General features: G+C 35.2%; 1 protein-coding gene across 10 annotated transcripts in view; it reads right to left on the reverse strand.

Annotated features, from left to right (window-relative positions):
• CENPE (centromere protein E) overlaps window positions 1–25,051 on the reverse strand; it is a 92,564-nt gene that overhangs the window by 20,947 nt on the left and 46,566 nt on the right. For 7 of the 10 annotated variants that reach the window (XM_055385437.2, XM_055385435.2, XM_055385440.2 and 4 more), the window contains 16 exons: window positions 24,360–24,518; window positions 22,262–22,552; window positions 21,988–22,143; window positions 20,494–20,784; window positions 18,967–19,245; window positions 18,660–18,818; window positions 18,187–18,471; window positions 17,465–17,752; window positions 16,382–16,540; window positions 14,887–15,045; window positions 13,951–14,241; window positions 13,396–13,554; window positions 11,489–11,590; window positions 9,278–9,496; window positions 6,840–7,037; window positions 5,857–6,060 (listed from right to left, as the gene is read on the reverse strand). In XM_055385437.2, coding sequence (XP_055241412.2) covers window positions 5,857–6,060; window positions 6,840–7,037; window positions 9,278–9,496; window positions 11,489–11,590; window positions 13,396–13,554; window positions 13,951–14,241; window positions 14,887–15,045; window positions 16,382–16,540; window positions 17,465–17,752; window positions 18,187–18,471; window positions 18,660–18,818; window positions 18,967–19,245; window positions 20,494–20,784; window positions 21,988–22,143; window positions 22,262–22,552; window positions 24,360–24,518 — 3,399 coding nt within the window. Of the gene's footprint in view, window positions 1–5,856; window positions 6,061–6,839; window positions 7,038–9,277; window positions 9,497–11,488; window positions 11,591–12,928; window positions 13,220–13,395; window positions 13,555–13,950; window positions 14,242–14,886; window positions 15,046–16,381; window positions 16,541–17,464; window positions 17,753–18,186; window positions 18,472–18,659; window positions 18,819–18,966; window positions 19,246–20,493; window positions 20,785–21,987; window positions 22,144–22,261; window positions 22,553–24,359; window positions 24,519–25,051 lie in introns of all 10 variants that reach the window. The other 3 variants (XM_019026039.4, XM_055385436.2, XM_055385439.2) reach the window with 3 other exon arrangements.

Here is a 25,051-nt window from a genome sequence, read left to right on the forward strand (position 1 = left end):
TTGAAGAGTTCATTAGCAGACTGGCTGAAGAAAGAAACTCAACTTGGAAATATGACAATGGAAACTTCCAAAACTGAAAAGCAAAGAGTAAAAAGACAGAAAAAATCCCTAAACAACATCCTAGAACTGTGCAGTAATTATAAAAGGTGTAATGTATACATAATGGGAATACCAGAAGGTGAACAGAAAAAGAAAGAGCAGGAATATTTGAAGTAATAACGACTAAGAATTTCCACAGATTAACAACGTACACCAAACCAGGAATCCAGGAAACTCATAATGCTAAATGGGACAAATACAAAAAAAAAAACCCGAAAAAAAACCCCCAAAAACAAAAAACAACATCTAAGCATATCATATTCAAACTTCAGAAAAATCAAAGGTAAAAAAAAAATCTTTGAAGAAGCTAGAAGGGAAAAAACACCATACCTATAGGGGAGTGAAGATAAGAATTACGTCTGACTTCTCTGAAGCTATTCAAGCTAAAAGACAGTGGAGTGAAAAAACATACTAACCTATAATTCTATTCCATGTAAAATTATTCTTCAAAAATAAAGTAGAAATAAAGACTTTCTGAGACAAACAAAAATGGAGGGAATTTGCTGTCAGTAGACTGGTCTTGCAAGAAATGTTAAAAAGAAGTTCTTCAGAGGAAAGGAAAATGATATAGTCAGAAACTCAGATCTACATAAAGAAAGGAAGAGCACAAGAGAAGGAATAAGTGAAGGTAAAACAAAAACTTATTTTCTTATTCTTAACTGAGCTAACTTATGTATGCTTATGAATAAGTGAAATGAATAACGGCAATGATACAATGGATGGGAGGGAGAAATTATAAATATTTTGTTATTATAAGGTACTTATATTATCTGTGAAGTGGAAAGTGTTATTTGAAATTGGGCTCAGATTAGTTGTAAATGGATATATTGCAAACTCTAGAGCAACCACTAAAACAAGATAGAAGTGTAGTTGTATGCTAAGCAGAGAAAATGGAATCATAAAATAATTTAAATCATAAAAGGCAGAAAAAATGTGGAAGACAAAAATAGGTACAAAGAATAAGGGCAAAAAATAGAAAACAGAAACAATATGGTAGATATTAATCCAATTATATCAATAATCACCTTAAACGTCAATGGTCTAAATACACCAATTAAAAGAACGACTGTCAAAGCAGATCAAAAAATAAGAGCTAACTGTATGTTGTCTACAAGAAACCCATCTTCAATATAAGGACACATAGATTAGAAAGTAAAGGGATGGAGAAAGATACACCATGTTAAAACTAGTCAAAAGAGATGAAGTAGTGATATTAATTTCACACATAGCAGAGTTCAGAGCAAGGAAAACTATCAGGGATAAAGGGACATTATGTAGTGATAAAGACATCAATACCCCAAGAAGACATAACAATTTTTATTTTGCATGCACCTAACAAAAACGCATTAAAATACTTGAGGCAAAAACTGATAAAACTACAAGGAGAAATAGATCAATTTATTATAGTTGGAGACTTCAACGCCTCTCTATCAGAAGTGAACAGATCCACCAGGCAGAAAAATGAGGAAGGACATGGTTGAATTTAACAGTACCATCTATCAACTGGATGCAATTGACATCTATTGACTACTTCATCCAACAGCAGCATATTATATATTCTTCTCAAACTCACATTGAATATTTGTGAAGACAGACCACATTCTGGACCAATCATACCATGTCTGCTCTCAGACCACAATGGAATTAAACTAGAAATCAAAAACAGCTGAAAAATCCCTGGATAATTAGAGATTTAAAAAATACATTTCTAAACAACATACGGGTCACAGGAGAAATAAAGAGAAATTAAAGTGTATTTTGAACTCAATGAAAATGAAAATTGACTTATCAGTATCTGTGGGATGCAGTAAAAGCAGTGTTTAGAGGAAAATTTATAGCATTGAATACCAGTATTAGAAAAGAGGAAAGACCTAAAAATCAATAAATGAGGCTTTAACCTTAGGAAACTAAAAGTGAAGAGCAAATTAAATCCAAAGTAAGCAGAAGAAATAATAAAAGTAGAAATCAATGAAATTGAAACAAAATCAATAGAGAAAATAAATATCCTAAAAACTGGTTCTTTGAAAAGATCAATAAAGTTAATAAACCTCTAGCTAGGCAAACTAAGAAAAAGAAAAAGAATACAAATTACTAATATCAGAAATGGATGACAGGACATCACTATAGAGCCCATGGACATTAAAAAATATTAGGAACAACTCAATTATTACAACCCACAATTATGAAGAACCCACAAATTTGATAATTTAAATGAAATGGACCAATTCTTTGAAAGATACAATCTACCAATACACAAGAAAGGCAGTTTGATTAGGCCTATATCTATCAAAGAAATGGAGTCAGTAATTAAAAACTTTCCAAAACAGAAAGCACCAGGTCCAGATGAGTTCAATGGTGAATTCTACCAAATATTTAAGAAATTTAAGGAAAAAACTATACCCATTCTCTACAGTCTCTTCTAGAAGATAGAAACGGAAACTCATTCTATGATGTCAGCATTATTCTAATACTAAAACCAGATGATGACATTATACAAGAAAACTACAGACCAGTATCTCCCATAAAAAGAGATGTAAAAGCTGGGTGCGGTGGTTCATGCCTGTAATCCCAGTACTTTGGGAGGCCGAGGTGGGTGGATCACGAGGTCAGGAGTTCGAGACCAGCCTGACCAACATGGTGAAACCCGTCTCTACTAAAAATACAAAAATTAGCCAGGCGTGGTGGTGCGTGTGTGTAATCCCAGCTGAGGCAGGAGAAGTGCTTGAACCTGGGAGGCAGAGGTTGCCATGTGCCGAGATTGTGCCATTACACTCCAGCCTGGGAGACAGAGTGAGACTCCATCTCAAAAAATAAAATAAAATAAAATAAAAAACAAACAAAGATGTAAAAAAAGATGTGAAAATCTCAACAAAATATTAGGAAGTCAAATCCAATCACATGTAAAAATGATTATACATGACCAAATGGGATTTATCCCAGGTATGCAAGGCTGGTTTAACACTCAAAAATCAATTAATGTTCCATCACATAGGCTAAAGAAGAAAAATCACATGATCATATCAATGGACGCAGAAAAAATTTGTCAAAATCCAATACCCATTCATAATTTAAAACTCTCAGCAATAGAGATGAACCTCTACAACTTGATAAAGAATGTCTACAAAAAACTACAGCTAACATCATAGTTAATCATGAGAAACTAGAAGTCTTCCTGCTGTGATCAGAAACAAGGCAGGGATGTCCCCTCTCACCTCTGGTTTTCAACACTGTACTGGAAGTCCAAATTAACGCCATAAGACATGTAAAGAAAATACAAGGTACACAAATTTGTAAAGAAGAAATAAAACAAAACTCTCTTTGTTTACACATGACATGATCATCTACATAGAAAATCTGAAGGCATCAACAAAAATACTCCTGGAACTAAATAAGCAACTATCGCAAAGTTGCAGGATAAAAAGTCAATATACAAAAGTTAATAGCTTTCCTGTATACCAGCAATTTACAAGTGTAATTTGAAATTAAAAATACATTACCATTTATACTAGCACCCTCCAAAATAAAATACATAGGCAAATCTAACAAATATATACAAGATCTATATGAGAAAAACTACCAAACTCTTATAAAAAAAAAAGAATCAAATAAATGGAGAAATATTCCATATTCATGGATAAAAAGGCACGATATTGTCAAGATGTCAGTTCTTTCCATCTATAAATTAGAAGCAATCCCAACAAAACCATAGGAAGTTATTCTGTGAATAGGGACAAACTAATTCCAAAGTTTATATGGAGAGGCAAAGGACCCAGAATAACCAACACAATGCTGAAGAACGACGTCAGAGAACTGATGTTACTTGACTTCCAGATTTACTATAAAAATCAGCAGTTTCCAGATTTGCTATAAATGAAAGAACAAATAGATCAATGGAATAGAATAGAGAGCTCAGAAATAGATCCTACGTAGTCAAATGATCATTGACAAAGGAGCAAAGACAATATAATGGTGCTGAATCTGGACTTCTACAAGCAGAAAAAAAAAAAAAAAAGACCTTAAGAACTTCAGAAAAATTAACTCAAGATGGATCATTGGTTTAAATGTAAAACAAAAACTATGGAAGACAGCATAGGAGAAAATCTAGATGATCTTGGGTTTGGTGATATTTTAGATACAAACTCAAAGGCATAATCTATGAAAGAAATAATTGATAAGCTAGACTTTTTTTTAACATTAAAAATCTGCACTCTGAAATACAATGCCAAGGGAGTGAGAAGACAAGCCACAGATTGGTAGAATATATTTCCAAGACACATCTGATAAAAGACCAATATTCCAAGTATACAAACAATTCTTAAACCTTAACAATGAGAAAACAAATAACCTGACTAAAATAAGGGCAACAGACCTGAACAGACACTTCACCAGAAAAGATACACAGATGACAAATAACTATAAAAAATGTTCAACATCATATGTTATTAGAGAATTGCAAACTGAATGAGATACCACTAGAATGGTCAAATACTACACTTACTACACTTACTAGAATGGTCAAAATCCCAAACTGACAACACCAAATGCTGATGAGAATGTGGAGCAACAGGAATTTTATTCATTGCTGGTGGGAGTGCAAAATGGTACCGCCCCTTTGGAAGACTGTCTGGCAGTTTATTACAAAACTAAACAAACTTTTACTGTATGATCCAGAAATTGCATTCCTTGATATTTACTCAAGAGAGTTGAAAATGTATGTCCACACAAAAAGATACATATGTATGTTTATAGCAGCTGAATTCATAATTGCCAAAACATACAAGCCACCAAAATATCCTTTGGTAGGTAAGTAGATAAACAGGTACATACACACAATGGAATATTATTCAGCATTAAAAAGAAATAAGCTATGAAACCATGAAAAGACATGGAGAAAACATAAATAAATATTACTAAGTGAAAGTTGTCAACCGTATGATTCCAACATATGACATTCTGGAAAAGGTGCTACTATGGAGACAGTAAAAAGATTAACAGTTGCCAGGGTTTAGGAAGGTGAAGTGATGAATACAGGTGGAACCCAGGGAATTTTTATGGCAGGATAGTAAAATTACTCTGTATGATACTGTAATGATGGATACATGTCATTTTACAATTGTAACTCATAGAATGTACTATGCCAAGTGTGAACCCTAATGTAAGCTACGGACTCCCCTGGGTGATAATGATGTATCAATGTAGGTTCATCGATTGTGCCAAATGTGCCACCCTGATGTGGGCTGTTGATAGGGGAGATTGTGTTTGTGGAGATGGGCTATAAGAGAACTCTCTGTACTTTCTGCTCAAGTTTGCTGTGAACCTAAAACTGCTCTTAAAAAAAAAAGTTTATTAAAGCACATGAGGCCCATCTAAAGTAGCTGGCCAGGCTTGTCTATGACTTTACCACAGTTGCTGCCCATAGCTTGAAACAGACTCATGTCTTACGATCTCTAAGGCTACTTGTGGAAAAGGCTCAGTTCTTACAGAAGCAGTGAGAAGGAGAAGAAAAAGAGGAGAATAGTAAGAGGATTCAAGATTTCACAAGTGGAAACTAAATATTATACAAGATTTCATTACCTTGATCAGTATGAATTGATAAGGAAGAATAATACATTAGAGGAAGAACACATTTTATCAAATCAATTTTTTTAAAGCATATACAATTAAAGAAAATATACATAAGTTGTCCTTTTAAGAATGAGGTAGGACAATTAAAGCAAACAGCAACAAAAAAGTAGTACAGCAAAAAGTAATACTTACAATTATCCTGTTATTAAAGAAGTTATTCACTTGACAAATCCTATCATTTTCTTTCTGGATGCCATTTTTAAGCTTTTCTATATCAAAACGAGTATTTAACCACTCTTCCAAAAACTGTGTCATTTCTTTCCTATTACTTAGTACTTGTTGAAATTCAGTCTTTATGCTAGGGAACTCACTTTCTGAGAAATCTTTGAGAATTTCCTGTGTGAAAAATAAGCGTCAAATTGTTTAAACATTAGGAAAGTTTTGATCCAAATATTTTATATATCTATATAGCATAAAAAGAGGGCAATACCTAGTGGACTCTTGCTTTTCTTCCTTTTACTATCATTTCTTAATATTTTAAAGTAAACTAAGAAATATAATTGTAAGTTAAAACTTTAGTTATTTGCATAATATAATTTTGGCAGTATACATGATGTGACAGATTGTACCTATTAGAATTAAAGCTTGTCAAAATGACAAATTTGTGACTAATTGCTACAATACCTGAAGTGCATCTTAATTTTTATTTTTTGAGATGGTCTCACTATGTTGCCCAGGCTGATCTTGAACCCCTGGAGTCAAGTGATCCTCCTGCCTGAGCCTCTTAAGTAGCTGGAATTATAGGCATGCCACTGGGGCTGGCTTCATGAAGTGCTTCTAAATGTAGCTTTTTAGTACATATAGCAGACCTTACATACATGTTGGGAATTGGATGCCAGCCTCACATAGATGAATGCAAGTAACACATTTCATGTGGAGTTGTTGTAATAAAGAGGTTTCTGACTCCCAGCATAGACATAAGTTTTCCTGTATCTATTGAGGTCTGAAGGGAGGCTAGTCCATTATTTGCCAGTCTTTATGTCTGGCCAGGTATCATTCTGCAACGTATTTTTAATTTCTGGTAAATGAAAATAGCTCTAAGCACATGAAAAAGTACCTTTCTACTTGATAAAAAGGCTTCAAATCTAATTAAATCCATTTAAAATAAATTATACCTCAATATGTAGATCCATATTCTGGTTCAATTTGAGATCCCTTAATTCTCTGGATGGTACATCACAATCTTGTTGAAGGTGCTGTATTTTAATTAGCAATTCCTTTTGCTTTTCCACTTCATCAATAAAATCCATTTCAAATTTGTTGATGGATTCATGTTGTTCTTCTTTTATTTTTGTAACATAGCTTAACACATACTTGCACAAAAAAATTAAACAAATTGGTAAATGAAAATTTTGTCACATGTAGAGAAAGTTTTCATCCTTGAGACTACGAGGTAGGATGACATCTCTTATTTACCTATATCCTCTCACAAGTGAGGAAAAGGGAAAGAGCTTGTCTCTATCCCCAGTTTTTTCCTCTTAGTATCTTAGGAGAATAACTAACTCCCAGACCTATAATCCCTTATTTCTGACTTCTTACCAGATATACTTCTTGGATGTCTTACAAGTACTTCAAATTTAACATGTTTAAAACGTAACATGATCCCTTTCTCTACAAGTCCTCCTTTTTCTATTGCCCAGTTTTTGGCTAATTACATTACCAACCACCCAGGTTTCTCAGTTAAACTCATGAGACTCATTTTCAACATCCTCTCCTGCCAACGCTGATTGGGTAACCAAAAAGATGATGTTACATGCCTCAAGACTTCCTTGTCGGCCGGACATGGTGGCTCATGCCTGTAATCCCAGCACTTTGGGAGGCTGACGTGGGCGGATCACAAGGTCAGGAGTTCGAGACCATCCTGGCTAACACAGTGAAACCCTGTCTCTACTAAAAATACAAAAAATTAGCTGGGCGTGGTGGCAGGCGCCTGTAGTCCCAGCTACTTGGGAGGCTGAGGCAGGAGAATGGTGTGAAACTGGGAGGCGGAGCTTGCAGTGAGCCGAGATCGCACCACTGCACTCCAGCCTGGGCAACAGAGCAAGACTCCGTCTCAAAAAAAAAAAAAAAAAAAAAAGACTTCCTTGTCAAGCATATTTAGATATTTGGCTTCAAGAGACAATAATTTCAATGCCAAATGTCTCATGGACTTCATGAATAATTCTAGATGTCTGATTACCAGGATTTGTGGAAGAATTACCAGGGCCTGAAGGGCAATCTACCCAGGTAGGGCAGATACCAGCTTACTTATTCCTCAACTTCCACCATTCCTTAACCTCTTATAATCTGGTCTCTTCCTTAACTACCCAGTTGAAACTGTTCTGACAATGATCACTAATGAGTTCTATTACCACATTGAGAGAATATCTTCAGTCCATATTCTGACTCTCTGAAGTATTTGCCACTCATAACTTCATCTTTGACATACTCTTCTCCACTGATTTGGGTAGCAGTACTTTTGCTAGGTTCTCTCCTGTATCTTTGACTTTTCCAACCTTGAACCCATGTGTTGCTCCCTTTTCTGCTACTGCCTCTTAGACATTTATCTTTTCCAGAGTTCTGTTTTTATCCCAAGGCTCTTATTCTTCATTATGCTTTCTGGATGATCTTACAAATATATTATCTATCACCTATATGCTGATCAGTCTCAAATGTTAGTTCTTATTTTTCTCCTGCCAAACCTCAAACTCAAATCTAAATGTCTACTTGGTTTCTCTTCTTGGATGTTCCATCATAGGTATTTCAGCCCCCAAACATCTCAAATTAAACAATCTCCTGCCTCATCTACCTTGTTTCTCTTTCTTTTTTATTTTTGAATATCAGTTAATGGTACCACTATCGACAAACCTGACTAAGCCCAAATCCAAGAACTCCATCTAAACTTCTCTCCCTTATGTCCACTATCAATTATGTTGACCTACTATTTTAAGCTGCTAAATATTTCTTTAATCTCGTTTGTCCTCTCTAGCCCTATGAAACCCTCCCTAGTAGTACAGTCACATATAATATCTCATCTGGACCACTGTAACTGCCTCTTATTGCTTTCTGCTACTAGGTTTAACTCCCTCAAACTCATTTCTTCTGTATTCTTTAGTTTAGTACCTAAATGGTAATCAGATCCTGTTAACACCACCACTTAAAACAATAGTCTAATGATTCCCCATCTACAAAAAGAACTCCAAGCTTTGTTATTGAGTCTGGCTTCTACTACAGTTTCATCTTCTGTAATTTTATTTAGTACGTCATATAACTTGCATACACTTCTATCATTGCACTTAATACTTGTTTATATGTCTGTCTCACCCCAGACTATGAGATCTTTGAGATGTTAACTCACATCTGCCTCCTGAACATCCTGACATAATGTCTAGGCCCACAGGCAGAGTTCAGGTGTTGCTGATATCCTACATATTACTATGCTCAGACCCACATAATCTTTAATTTGGTAGTAAGAATACTAAATAGCAAATATGCCGGCACCTGAAGCAGGACTTAAATACATTGATGTTTATAACTGAAATATTTAAAAGGATATTACTAAAAAAGATGGTACCTTCAGTTTCTTCATGATTCTGTGGAATTCCATGGAACATCTCTGGTTTGCAGTAAAAAGTTTTTCAATGTGTTTGGTTTGTAAATAGGGAAGTGAGAGGTTTGCTTTAACTCTCATTGAAAGCTCTTTTTGGATTTCAATTTCCTTCTCCAAGTCAAGAGACAATCTATTCAAGCACTCATAATGATCATCCATCTCTGAGTATCTCTTCAAAAGCTCCTAAAGGAAATGAGAATTCACTCAATTTATAACAATTCATTCTAATATCACAATAAGTAGTTACAACTCTAGAGTTGTAACAAAACTTATGCTTTAACATTTTCTGTAGGAGAGAAATAAAGACCTTTGTGTCTAAAAACAAAAGGAAACTCTTGTTGTCATTTTGGATAACAGAAATAATAGATAATTATTATGGCAATTTAAAAAATTTAAGCAAATATAACAAAGAAAGCCAGGACCAACCATTCTTAACATTTTGATGCATTTTCTTTTAGTTTTTTGAATATCCATGATATGAATCAACATTGACAAAGTCTGATGAGAAATTTGAGTAAATTCAATTAAGTATGTATTGTAGTTCATGGTTGAGAGCTGGTTTATGTTTATAGTAGGCAGTCTGAGTTAGCAGATAAAACAAGTGATTAAGAATCAAACCACCTATTTGTCAGCTTGGTATAGATACTTCACACAATCCTACTATCTGCCTACAATCTGTTTTCTAACCCTTTATCAGAGGTAGAGTTCAGGTTCCAGCTCTGCCACTTCTTGACTGGGGATGTCACTGAGCCATTTTCACAACAACAGGAAGACTACAATAATTACCACAAAGTTTTCTGGGGTCAAGTAAAATATATGATCTATACCTATATACCTATGTAATCTATAAAACAGACACAGTCATTTAACTTGAAGGAGACAAAATTATGTTTATAAACATGTTTCTATACGCAAGTTTTGAACTAAGTCAGACACAAGTCTGACTTAGTTTAAAATTCTGATTCTAACAATTTACTAGCTGTGTAACCTTGGGCAACTGCTAAACTTCCTTTCTGAGGAAAGGCAGTTTCCTTGTTTATGAATGGAGCAACAAAGCCTATATCATGAGGTAAAGCACCCAGTATGGTACCTGGCATACAGTAGACATGCAATAAATCTGGACCCATAGACTCAAGTGACTTGAGGCTATGCAGGTGACACACTGGTCAGAGCACAGGTAGAGAAACATGTAAAATTCAAGTTACTGTAATCATGTAGTAGGTAACATGTTTAGTTCAGGCTGCTAAACAATAAAACAAGGGCGTTCTCACAAGAATGAGCCCTTTATTTTTAATAATTTAAGAAAAGCTAGATGTTAATCAATCTGGAATGTTGGAGAGGGGATTCCTGTTTTTGGTTTTAGGATGAATCAACTACGGTATACAGCAGCATATTGAACACTGACTTATGTCAGGAATGTGCTAAATGATGTAGTCATAAACAAAACAAAAATGTCCTTAGAGATCTTGCATTCCAACAGGTGTGACCGTAAATCCTGTTGGCTTTCCCTTCAATGTATATTCAGAATCTCAACACTTCTCACTACCTCTATTGCTCCCTCTCTGGGCCAGGCCAGGATGATCTCTGCCTGGGTGATTGAAATTAGTCTTTATAATGGTCTTCCTGCTTCCACTCTATTTTCAATATAACAATTAAGAGTCATCCCTTTAAAATGTTAAGTCAGATTATGTTTCTCTTGCGGTAAAAATTCCCCAATGGATCTCCACCTCACTTAATAAAACTCAGTCTTTTTTCGTGTCCCACAGCTTGCCTCTTCCCTGTTAACTCTCTGATCCCATTCATTAGCAGCTTGCCCTCTTTTCGATATTCCTTGAACCACCACAGAGTCTTCTGCCTCAGGAACTTTGTACTCGCTGTTCCCTTTGCCTATAATGGTCTTTTCAGACATCTGTATGGCCTGACCCTTTACCTCGTTCAGGTATTTGCTCAAGTATCACTTTTCTGGTGAGGACTTAAATTCACAAGCTCCCATTGTTGTTTGTGTATGTGTGTATATATGCATTATACCCACACACCTGTACTAGATTACAATGTTTAGAAAAATACTGAGCACTATCTATTTACTCCAGAGGTTCCTTCAATCCCACTTCAGGTTTCGGTAAGCCTTTGGAAGACAACCAATAATCATTTGTAGTTTTAACAGGGGGTACTTACTTTTATTGTAGAGCACTTTTCTCTCAGGTTTTCCATACGGTGCTGTTGTCCATCACTTAGTAACCTTTTTTCAGGTTTTACTAGGTGGTTCTGTCGGTCCTGCTTTGGTAAAAAGAAAATAAACAGGGCTTTTGTCATGACTATATTCACATATAATGTCTAATCGCACACTTCTAAATTACATGACATTTCAATAATGGAATTAAATATTATACTTGTCACTCAAAAGCAATGTTAAAATGATCAGAAAATGAATAATAGTATCAGTAAGTTTTATAGGGAGTGACCTTAACTCATTGGTAAAAAAGTAGAAAAATCATCTAATTTTTGGAGACAGGATTTGTTTTTCATAGCTACAAATTAGGTTTTAGGGCCAGGCATGGTAGCTCACGCCTGTAATCCTAGCACTTTAGGAGGTCGAGGCAGGAGGATCACTTGAGCTCAGGAGCTCAAAACCAGCCTCGGCAACATAGTGAGACCCTGTCTCTATAAAAATAAATAAATAAGTAAATAAACAACCAGGAAAACAAATAAATTAGATTTTAATTTCTGATTCCTACTCTTCCAAATCTCTGCATTATTCACTTGTAGTTTTAACAGTGGCACTTGCTTTTATCCTAATGCACTTTATTGGCGCCAACCAAATATACTGGCAAAACCACCTGTACTGTCTATGGTGTTTCAAACCCTAGTCATATATTCTTCCCAGCACCTTGGAAAAGTTCATATCCTGTGTACATTTTGCATTTCTGATTAAAAAGTATAAAGTGAAACAAAAACATTTACTCCCACTTATCTTGTTCACTACAGTACCTAGAAGAATATTTGTTGAATGAATTAAATCTCTATAAATTTAGTTCAGGTCCACATAAATAAATATGAGAATAAAAAAGATTTTTACAGATTTTAATAAACTTATTTGTCTGAACTTTGTTACTTTCAAAAAGAGGATTTAATTAGATATTTTACGATATATGATTCTGAATATCTATAAATAGTCATACCAGAGGAACTTAATTTTTATATTTATCTTGCCTTTTTTCCTTTTAACTTCACCAATAAGAGCCCAACTCTAGAACTCCAGCATGTATAGGTAGAGAAATGGGAATATTTGCTCACTTACAAATCTAATCCTTCAAATATTTCTCCATTTAGAATAATGCTATCTCTTGATTTAAAAAAACTTTAAAATGTTATATTAAGGGAAATAGACTGCTTTAACACAGTTTATAAAAATAAAGAATTAAATGTTATTTTCTGAAAATATTTTTGCTTCTTTTAAAACTGTTTTCTATTGTGTAAAAATCAGAGTAACCATTTCCCACTGTCCTTTACTGTTCATAGGAATTTCCAGAGAAAGAAATAAAAACATTGTAATTCTTTTCAAAAAAGCTTAATTCTTATTAGTAGTTACTACACAAGGGAAGATTCTGAACTCACTCTAGCTATCATTTCCCTTAAGGTTGCTATGAATTGGTCCCTTTCCATTTTGAGAGATTCTTTTATCCTCCTTAGCTCATCTCTTTCTTTAGCTACAATTCTTAATTCTTCAAGGCTTTCATGAAGTTTCTTAGTCAACTGGAAGTTATCCATTCTCACACTTTGCATAGATAAGTTTTGGGCCTCAAATTGCTTCTTCAACTGTTCCATTTCATTAATTTTTTTATGACTCATATTGACATCTTCTTTCACTCTAAGCAGTTGAAGTTCTTTTTTCTGAAGTTCTTGGATCTTGAGATAATTGTAAAACAAGTTAGAATGTAAGCAGTTTCTTCAAGGAAGGTAAATAGTGTCTACTTGTGTTCTATATGCACATATCTATCTACATATCTGTATCTATATCTTTTTAATTCCACAAATACTTTTGGGCACAGTTACTTCCAAAAGAAGAACAAAACAACACATACCTTTTTCTGTAATTCATCTTTTGATTTATCTAAATCCTTTTGAATGTCTGAAATTTGAATTGTCTTTTCTGAAATTTTTTCTCTAAGTTTATCAACAGTTTCTTTGTGTTCTTTTGATAGCATACGAGCAGTTTTTAGTTCCTGTTGTATTTCCAGATCCTTTATGGTTAGAAGAAATCAAGAAATGTAATGATATAAAGGCACATTACCTTTACTTAATGATTGAGTTTAAACAAAATCTTAAAAACTATACACTCACAGTTAAAAACAACCATTATACAACCTCCTAAATTAGAAGAGTAAAGTAAAATTTTCTGCTGGTAGCCTCACCCATAGCCTTCTCCTTTCACACCACTTGGACATCTTTCTAAATCAATATCACATAAAGAACACCCCATTCTTATGCTTAGTTTTCCATTATACAGATAGTGCCTTATTGGTGGACACTTAGATTATTTCTAGGTTTTAGTCACCAGACACAACGCTGCAGTGAACACTGTATTTTTGCCCAAATATGTGAATATAATGGTAGGGTAAAGAGAGAACACAACTCACTCTAGCTTTGGTTTCTTGCAGGCTTTCCTTGAGTTGGTCTCTCTCCAGTTTGAGTGTCTCCTCTACTCTTCTTAGATTATCTCTTTCTTTCATTACAGATTTCATTTCTTCAAGGTTTTCATGAAGTTTCTGAGCCAAATTTAAATTCTCCATTTCTAATTTACTCAGAGTTAAGCTTTGGTCTTTTATTTGTTTCTTTAGTTGCTCCATTTCAGACACTTTTTTCTGTGTCTCATTGACATCTTTTTTTAACTTAAAAAGTTGATGTTCATTTGCCTTAAGTTCTTGAATCTTAAGATAATCATAAAATAATATGTTAGGTGGCTTTTTAGGGACAGATAAATAATAGTTTCTAAATTGATTAAGACAACTGTCTACCCATGTTACTCTCACTGATATCCTGCACAATTCCACACAGAATTTTACTTTCTTTTGAGGTATAACATATATATAGCATGCTCATCTTCAATGTATAACTTAATTATTCTTGACACAGGTATAAATCTATGAAACTACAACCCAGATTAAAACAGAGAATATTTCTAGCACTTCATAAAGTTTCTGTGTGCTCTTTCCTAGAGACAGCCACTATTCTGACCTTTATCATCCTGGTTCAGTTTTGCCTGCTTTTGAACTTATATATCACAACGTATGTATCCATTTTCCTGCTGATGGACATTTGAGTTTTCAGTTTTTTGTTATTTTGAATAAGGCTGCTATAAACATTCTTGTGTCTTTTTATAGAAGTATGTACGTACTCTTTTCTCTTAAGTACATACCCAAGAAGTGGAAATGTTGGGCCTCAGGCAGGCTACGTCCAGCATTAGTAAATACTGCCAAGGTGTTTTCCAGTGTGGTTGAACCATTTTATATCCCCAACAATTTTAGGCACAAACAAATCAGATATCCAATCAAACAATCCCCCCATAAAAATACCTTTTCTTGTAATTTAGCATTTGAATTTTCTAAATCTTTTTGCATATTTGATATTTTATCTGTCTTCTCAGAAACAATTCCTCTGAGTTTGTCAATAGTTTCCTGCTGCTCTTTCAGATGCATGTGAGCAATTCTTAGTTCCTCTTGTATTTTCAGATCCTTTATCATTAGAGAAATTTTAAAAACAGCGACATATCTTAATATTAGTTTTTAAAAAATAAAGTGATATATTTTCTTAGTAAAAATAATAACACTGTTACTCTATATCTTTGTTGTTGTTTTTAAGGTACAGGCTTTCTCTTCCCTGTCCTCCTCTCTTCACACTCTACTTCTACTTTCCAGAGGCAAACACATTACACATATATGACTTTTTTTAAGTGTTGCATAGTATTTCGACATATTGTTCATATTTACTGTTTCCTTCTGAGGAACATTTAGATTGTTTCAGATTTTTAATTAAAATCACTACAATAAATAACCTGTGGCATATGTATACGTTGTGTTTGTATATACACACACACTCCTTTAACAGTATATATGTAGGCTAAAGTCCATAAGGAAAATGCTAATTGCAGACTTGAACTTTTCAAGAACAGTACCAAATTATCTGCTTAAAAGGCTGTATCATTTCATTCTTGCCAACAGTAGTACTTGGTTCAAAGAAGGGTTCAATGCTGTAAGAACACAATACATTGAATTGCCAGGGAGAGGAATGAGCTTACTTTAGCTTCTATTTCTCTAAGGCCTTCCCTAAGTTGGTCTTGCTCCATTTTAAAGATTTCCTCTACTCCTCTTAGGCTATCATTTTCCTTAGTAACAAATCTTACATCCTGAAGGTTTTCATGAAGCTTCTGAGTCAATCTTAATTTCTGCGTTTCTACACTTTCCAGAGTTACATTCCAGGCCTCTAACTGCTTCTTTAACTGACCTGTTTGATACATAGTTTCCCTAAGATCATTTTTTACTTTAAGAAGTTGAGGCTGGGCCTGGTGGCTCATGCCTGTAATCCCAGCACTTTGGGAGGCCGAGGCGGGTGGATCATGAGGTCAGGAGATCGAGACCACCCTGGTCAACATGGTGAAACCCCCTCTCTACTAAAAATACAAAAATTAGCTGGGTGTGATGACATGCATCTGTAATCCTAGCTACTTGGGAGACTTGAGGCAGGAGAATCGCTTGAACCCGGGAGGCAGAGATTGCAGTGAGCCGAGATCATGCCGTTGCACTCCAGGCGACAGAGCGAGACTCTGTCTCAAAAAAAAAAAAAAAAAAAAAGAAGTTGATGTTCTTTCTCCTGAAGTTCTTGGATCTTGAGATAATCATACAATAAGTTAGGATTATCAGTAGATATAAAAAGATCAATGATAGTTTCTAAATTGAGTAGGCAAGTAAGTCTTCACTTGCCTTCAATTTTAGGGTAATTCATATCTTGTTTCATTACACAAAAAGTTTGATTCAAACTCTCAGTAACTGAGATAACTTAAAAATAAAATACCTGTGCTTTTAAGGCATCATTTGAGTGTTCTAAGTCCTTTTGCATATTTGATATTTCATTTGTTTTCTCTGAAACAATCCCTCTTAGTTTATCAATAGTTTCTTGGTGCTCCTTCAGATGCATGTGAACAATTTTTAGCTCCTCTTGTTTTTCTAGGTCCTTTATTAATAGAAAAATAAAGATAATACATTGAGAGTAGTACCATCCACACGCTATAGAAAGGTATAGGGCAGGAGGTAAAAATCTTCCACCCTCTTCTGAGGCCTCCTAGTTCTCACCCTCTAAGCTACTTTTAGATGTCAATACATTCTAGATACACTATTCCTGAACTTACCCTGTTCCCTAACAGGACACTTCACCCTTCAAATCAGCACTATAGCTCTACCACATTTTTTATTTGTGACATAGAATTCCATGACGTGAATGTGCTGCACTTATTTAACCAGTCCCTCACCAATGGATGGTTAGAATTTTCCCTGTTTTTGTTTGTGTTATTTCATTATTGCAACTTGTTGCAAAGAATATCTTACAAATACCTTTATACAGTTGTGCAAATGTGTGGAGGATAGTTACAACTGGACTTGTGGATCAACGAATAAACCTTTCGAAAAATTTGGAAGGTATTTCCAAATATAACCTCACCAACTTTCCTCAATATTGGACCAATTTTATCTTATTTTTTTATTTTTTATTTTATTTTATTTTTTGAGATGGGGTCTTGCTCTGTCACCCAGGCTGGAGTGCAGTGGTGCGATCTTGGCTCACTGCAACCTCCACCTCCTGGGTTCACGCCATTCTCCTGCCTCAGCCTCCCGAGTAGCTGGGACTACCGGCGCCCACCACCACGCCTGCCTAATTTTTTATGTTTTTAGTAGAGATGGCGTTTCACCATGTTAGCCAGGATGGTCTCGATCTCCTGACCTCGTGATCTGCCAGCCCTGGCCTCCCAAAGTGCTGGGACTACCGGCTTGAGCCACCGCGCCCGGCCTGGACCAATTTTATACTCCCACCAGCCCTATGGCAGATTTTTCTCTTAGGACTCAATGTCATAGTTACTAGAGGTGTAGAGAGATGGTAACTCACTCTAGTTATAGTTTCTCTAAGGTTTTCCTTGAGCTGGTCTCTCTCTACTTTGAGAGTCTCCTCCACACTCCTAAGGTCATCTCTTTCTTTTGTTACAGATCTCATTTCTTCAAGGTTTTCATGTAGTATCTGAGTCAACCTTATATTCTCCGTTTCTATGTTTTCCAGGTTTAACTTCTGGGTCTCAAATTGCTCCTTCAAGTGTTCTATTTCACACATTTTTTCCTGAGTCTCATTGACAGCTGTCATCTTAAGAAACTGATATTCTTTTTCTTGAGATTCTTTCATCTGAGAAAATTATAAAGTAAGTTACAACATAGGCAGAATTTTTTTAGGAAAAGGAAGAATTGTTCCTAAAATAAAGCAATCATTTTTACATTGTAATCTAATGTATGTACTACTTTCTTTCATAAGGGATATGAGTAACAATAATTAGATGTCATTTTCCAATTTAACAAGTCCCACTTTTTCCTGTAATTCACCATCAGAATTTCCTAAATCCCAATGAATATTTGCTACTTGAGCTGTCTTCTCTGAAATATTCTGTCTACTAACAGTTTATTGGTACTCAGTTGAATATAAGCAGTTTTTGATTCCTCTTTTATTTCCGGTCCCTTTATGATTAGAGGAAAATTAATAAAACTTAACATGAACACCGTCATTATCACCTTAACACTATTTCTGTATCCAAAAAAAAAAAAAAAAATAAGATGGGAACTTACTTTAGCTACAATTTCTTTAGTGTTTTCTTTCAGTTGGTCTCTCTCTATCTGAAGGGCCTCCTGTACTCTTTTCATTTCCTCTTTTTCCTTAATCATAATTTGTATTTCTTCTTGACTTTCTTGAAGTCTGTTGGTCAACTCGAGCATCTTACTTTCTATACTTTGTAGTGCTGAATCCTTGGCTTTGCGATGCTCCTTGAATTGTTTCAGTTCATTCACTTTTTCCTGAACCTCACTAATTTGTTTTATATTAAGTTGTTCCTCTTTCTCATAAATCTCTTGGATCTTAAACATAATTATAAAATAAGTTAATAGTCATAAAAATATGTAAACACACACACACACACACACAACTTAAGAGGAAAAGGTTGCTTCCCAAAACAATTAAGCACACCAAATAGTAGTCTTCATAATTCAGTTAGCTACTCCAAACCCACCCATTTCCTCCCACTGTTTCTTCATCCCCAATTTACCTTGTTCTGTAATTTATCATTGATTGCTTCTAACTGCTTTTGAATGGTTGATATTTCAGTTTCCTTCTCTGAAAGATTCACTCTTAACTCATTAATAGTTTCCTCTTGTTCTTTCAGGCAACAATGAACAACTTTAAGTTCCTCTTCAGTTTCCAGGTGCTTTATTATTAGAGGAAATTCCAATAAATTTATAGAAACATTATAACTATTATGTTGTAATTAACTCCCCTTTCCAAATATTTAGGATTTATAATAATATTTGGTTACAAAATATTTTTTAAAAACATGGTGAAAAGATGAAACCTACTTTAGCTACAATTTCTTTTATGTTTTCTTTGAGCTGGTCACTTTCAGATTGAAGAACTTCTTGCAGCCTCTGTAGGTCATCTTTCTCCTTAGCTACAGATTTCATTTCATCATGACTTTCTTGAAGTCTTTTGGACAATCCGAGCATTTCTATTTCTATCCTTAGTAGTGCTGAATCTTTGGGTTTGAATTGCTCCATCTCACTCACGATTTTGGTAGTTTCATTGTCTTTTTCTTTCATATTTAAGGACTGTTCTTGTTTGCTTTTAGACTCCTGGATCTTAAGAGAATCATAAAACAGTACAGTTGATACCCAGAGATATTGTGTTTTAGGGGAAAATAAATCAGGATGCTTTCTAAAACAATTAAGGCAGGATTCAATGCCTCATTTACAGAGCAATCTCTCCATTCTCCCACTCTTCCATTATTCAGGCATTTAATGCTTTTTAAAAATTGAGGTCTCACTGTGTTGTCAGCATCTTATTCGAGGCTGGAGACAAAATGATGAGACTTACAGGATCTCTCTCTTTTTGAGACTTATACTTCAAGGACAAAGATAGATATGATGTTGAAACTTACCAAATAGAGATGCTGGCTTCTCCTACGGCCCAAGTGTCAAATATAATCTATTGTGAATGATAGGAAGGGATTCCTAGAGGAGAAAGCTTTAACTGAGATCTGAAGGATGAGAGCATTAGTTAGGCAAAAAGGAGTATGGAGGTACTGCAGGTAGAGAGACCTGAGAATCTGAAAGCCATGAGCTGAGGAAGAGAGTCGCTGGAGAACAAAGAATAGGAAGAAGAATGAATTGAAATAAGACCGGCAAGATCTGCACCTAGGGCCTCATAGGCCACATAAAGGATCCTGGTCTTTATTTAAAAAGTAGCAATAAGATATTAAAAGAATGTAAGAAAGGATCACTTAGGCTTAGTATAGAAACTGGATTAGAAAAGTCTAAGAATCAGTGTGGGAAGACCAGTTAGGAGGCTACTGCAGATAGCCAGGGAAAGAAATGATGTTGACTTGGATTAGGGTGGTGGCAGTGTGGAGAGAAAAGCAGGATGACTTTTAAACTACACACTCAAATCAATAAGATTTGGTGACTGGATTACAGAATAAGCAGAGAAGGAGGCATATTAGTAGGGATAGCTCCCAGATTTCTGACTAAAACAATGAGAAAGCACAGTAGTGCTTTATGAAACATTAAAGGAACAGGTTTAAAAAAGAAAATAAAACAATCTCATATTTGGTTTTACCCTTTCTTGTAATTTAGAATTATTTTTTCTAAATTATTTTTTGAATATTTAAGAAAACAGTTCTTTTCTCTGAAACATCTTCTCTCTGTTTCAATACCTTCTTGGTATTCAAGAGCAATTTTTAATTGTTCTGTTTCTAGTCATTTCATGATTAAGAGACATTAAAAAAACTGGTAACATAATTATAATACAAACATTATAACTATAACACAAACACAAGCCTTGATTCTTATAAGACACTTGTTAAAATGGGAGGAAAATACGAAACTTACTTTAGCCAACGTTTCTCTAATGTGTTCTTTCAGCTGGTCATGTTTAACTTCAAGGGCTTCTTTTATCGTTTTAAGGTTGTCTCTTTCCTTGGTTAGAGATTTTATCTCTTCCTGACTTTCTTGAAATTTTTCATTCAACCTGAGCCTTTCCATTTCTATTCTTGCCAGTGTTGTTGAGTCCTTGGTTGTGGACTGTTCTGTTAATAACTCCAGTTCATTCATTGTTTCCTGAGTCTCACTGACTTCTTTCACATTAGGAAGTAACTCTTGTTCCTCATGAAGCACTGGGATCTTAGGACATTCATAAAATACCAAGGTTACTATCAGGAGATTATGATCATAATTTTTTTTTTTTTTGAGACGGCATCTCACTCTGTTGCCCAGGTGGGAGTGCATTGGCGTGATCTCAGTTCACTGCAACCTCTGCCTCCTGGGTTCAAGAGATTCTCCTGTCTCAGTCTCCTGAGTAGCTGGGATTACAGGTGTGTGCTACCATGCCTGGCTAATTTTTGTATTTTTAGTAGAGACGGGGTTTCACCATGTTGGCCAGGCTGGTCTCAAACTCCTGACCTCAGGTGATCTGCCTGCCTTGGCCTCCCAAAGTGCTGGGATTACAGGTGTGAGCCACCGCATCCCGCTGGCTATTATCATAAAGTTTTAAAGGGAAAAGATCAGGATACTTTTCACAGCAAGGAAAGTCATCTTGAACCCTCAGGCCTACCTTGGATCACAAACTGCTCGTTATTCATTTTCCCTCAATTCCTGCTAAAGCTATTCATGACTTTTCTGGGTCATATTCTGTCATACTTTTCTTTCTTTCTAGCTTAGACCCAAAGTGAACCAATTATACTTTGCTAGCAGTCTGTTTCCTACTTCTTATTTCTCCACTAGTTTCCAAATGCTATAAGAGAAAAACCATAGCTGAGCAAACTATATCCCAATAAATGTATGATCTCCATTTTCAGATGGGCTCCAATGCTATGTCTCAATTTTTCTATGCGTATAGATTGATTTCTCTTTCCATGATAAATTAGTGGTACCATGTAATTTTGCATATTTCTGCATTTACCATATTGGAATTAAGGGATTTTCTTTCTAGTTTATAATGGGGGGAAAGAACAATGTCTTATTTATATCTACAGTCTCAATGTCTGGCATGGAGTAGGCTTTTAATATAGGTTGGCCCAGTAATCCCAATGTTTCACTTTCTCCATAGCATTTACCACTAATTAGTGTTTTCTTGTTCATTTGATTGCTTATTTATCAGCTACTTTCTTTCACTACAAATGGATCAGAGGGATTTTAGGGGTTTTGTCCACCTTGTTCTCATTGCATTTCTATAACCTAGGAGTGTGCCTGCCACATTAGACACTCGACAAATACTTACCCAGTCAATTAACGAACCACATCCTAGCTACTTCTTACTGCTTATCTTTCCTTCAAAGGAGAAAGGAAGGAAGAAGTGACAAAGGATGAAAGGAATAAAAGACATACCTCTTCTTGTAATTTGGTATGGGATTTTTCTAAGTCCTGAGTATTTATTATTTGAGCTGTCTTCTCAGATACGCTTCTTCTTAGTTCATCAATAGTTTCTTGGTGTTCTTTTAGGTGCATATGAGCAATTTTTAGTTCTTCTTTGGTTTGTAGGCCCTTGGCGAGTGAAATTTAAAGAATATTGTAACATTCTTCCAACATTGCTCCCCTCTTTCCAAGTGGCTCAGATTTTAAAAGAAACACTTAATAGATGAAGGAAAAGGGTATAACTTACTGTAGCTTCAATTTCTCTTATATATCCTCTGAGTTGGTCTCTCTCTGTTTCAAATGACTCCTGTAATTCCTTTAGAACTTTTCTTTCTTTGGTTATAGATTTCACTTCCTCATAATTTTCATTAAGTTTCTGAGCCAACTCAAGCCTCTCTGTTTCCATATGTTCCAATGTCAATTCTTTGTTCTTTAATTCATTCTTTAAATTCTCCATTTCATTAATCTTTTTCTGCATCTCACTCATCTCTTCTTGTACATTAAGAAGTTGTTGCTGTTTTTCTTGGAGTTGCTGGCTCTTAAAATGCACAATTTTTATAATTACCATTTTACTTATATTCTCAAAATTCTTACATAAAATCATTAACAGCCTTGCCTCCTATCAGCATATAAATAGGTAAGTTGCATTAAAAGTAAATGAAACTCACAGGCATAAATGTCTGCAGTGGGTTGAATATTGTCCCACCCAAAATTCATGTCTCCCAGGAACCTCAGAATGTGAACTTATTTGGAAATAGAGTCTTTGCAGATGTAATTGGATTAGGATTGAGACGTGATCCTACTGGAGTAGGTCTTCATTCCAATGAGTGTATTTATAAGAGACATAAAAGCACATAGAGAGGCACAGAGAAGGAGGTCATGTGAAGCAGTTACAAGCCAAGGAATGCGAAGGGTGGCTGGGAGACACTGGAAGCTAGGAAGAAGTAAGGAATGATTCTTCCTTAGAGCCTTCAGAGGGAATATGGTATTGCTGACACTTAAATTTGGACTTCTAGGACTCAGAACTGTGACAGAATATGTCTCTATTGTAAGCCATCGAGTTTACAGCAATTTGCTATGGCAGCCCTAGGAAACTGATACAGGCTGATTAAGGAGATAAACTGATTAAGGAGATAAGGGGAAGATGAGATAAAGTAAAAAAGCAAAGAGACTAATTAAATATACAAATACAGCTACCAAATAACTATAATTCCTCATCCTCTTAAAAACTTTTGGAGAATTTATTTTCACTTCCAATAAGATGCTTATGGGTGGCTCCCCCAAATACTGAGACATTAACCTTCACAGGCTGTTGATTTTACCTTTTTTATAGGAGTATGAAATAGACATAAGGTTTTAGTAAACTCAATTAGGTGAGATAGTGAAAGGGATCAGAATTAAAAGAAAACACATATTAAGAAAAAAACAGGCTGGGCATGATGGCTCACACCTGTAATCCTAGCACTTTGGGAGGCTGAGGCAGGAAGACTGCTTGAGCCCAGGAGTTTCAGACCAGCCTGGGCAACGTAGTGAGACCTCGTTTCTACCAAAAATACAACAATTAGCTGGGTGTTGTGGCACAGCTAATTTAGTCTCAGCTACTCGGGAGGCTGAAGTGGGAGGACTGCCTGAACCCAGGGGGGGTTGAGGCTACAGTGAGCTGTGATCATGCCACTGCACTCCAGCCTGGGTGACAGAATGAGACCTGTCTCAAAAAAAAAAGAGGAAAGAAAAAAGAAAAAATATTCCACAGAATAATAACAGAACCGTACTATATTATCTATTATGCAAGTGGCACTGCCCTTAGCTTATATAGAAAGATCTCTATGGGTGCATTTTAGAATCTCCTGGGAACTACAGCTGTTACAGGGGTCTTAGCTCTTACACAAATATCCCAATAACACCTAACTTCTATATAAGAAATGATTCGGGAAACTGCAAACATCTAAGAGATGGTAATAGTGATAAATCTTACATTTCAAAATGACTAATGCATCTCTGCAAGGAAAGAATCTTTGTTTTGTTGACTAATATATCTCAAGTGCCCAGAACAGTGCATAGCCCATGACAGTGCTCAATAAATATTTGATGAATGAATATATCATATGATTTGTTTAAATGATACAAAGCCCTCTCTCACCTAAAGACTCTGGGATAATATAATCCTCATAAGGTATGTTAGTTTAGATCTCAGTGTAAGTTGAAATTGTCCAAAATACTAGCATTGAAATATGTTCATTTGGGAGGTATGTGCTATTTCTGGATTTAGGTCTACAGAAATAAAAATTACCAAAAAAAAAGTTTAGTTAGAAAAAATGGCCAGGGAAATAACTTTAAAAATTCACCTTTTCCTTTAGTTTTTCTTCAACTTCTGCCAGTCTGTCACAGGTCCTAGAAAGCTCTTCTTCTTTCTTTATGGCATGGTTCTTTTCTTGTGCAACTATCTCTTGTTGCTTTTTAAGTTCATCTCCAAGAAGTCTTAATTCTTCCTGGTTTTCAATGGTCTAGAAAGAAAAAAAAAAGTTGAGATTAAAGTAAATATTAGCTAACATTTATCAAATCAGGTAAAACATCAGCAATTCTCTCGGTCTGCAAATGAAGAAATCAGGGAAAACTATATAGGAAAAGACAAATTTCAAAAAAGAAAGTCTTTAATTTAATAATATAAGATGCCAAGAATCTGCTTTTTATACTGTTTTTTTACTGCTCAATTTACATTCCTACCATGAAAATTAGAATTGCATTTAACATTCTATCATGAGAGCTTAGCTTATTTCTACCTTTAAGCCAAAAGAGACTTTTTCTGAGCTATCACTGAGTAATAATGAGACTATAGCTATAGTTTTCTCAAACATTGGGATGGCTTTGGTTTTAGCACCGATCACTGCCAGTGAGCTCAAAATGGCAGCCACCCTCTGCTAGCATGACTTGGGCTGATCCTGGTTATTAGGCTCACACAGTGACATTCTCACGTATCAAGACCACAAAAACATAACAAGCCAGAGACTGAGAAGAAAATACCATTGTTTGTTTGTGT

The sequence above is a fragment of the Gorilla gorilla genome, chromosome 3, assembly GCF_029281585.2.
Source record: "Gorilla gorilla gorilla isolate KB3781 chromosome 3, NHGRI_mGorGor1-v2.1_pri, whole genome shotgun sequence".
Lineage (NCBI taxonomy): Eukaryota > Metazoa > Chordata > Mammalia > Primates > Hominidae > Gorilla > Gorilla gorilla.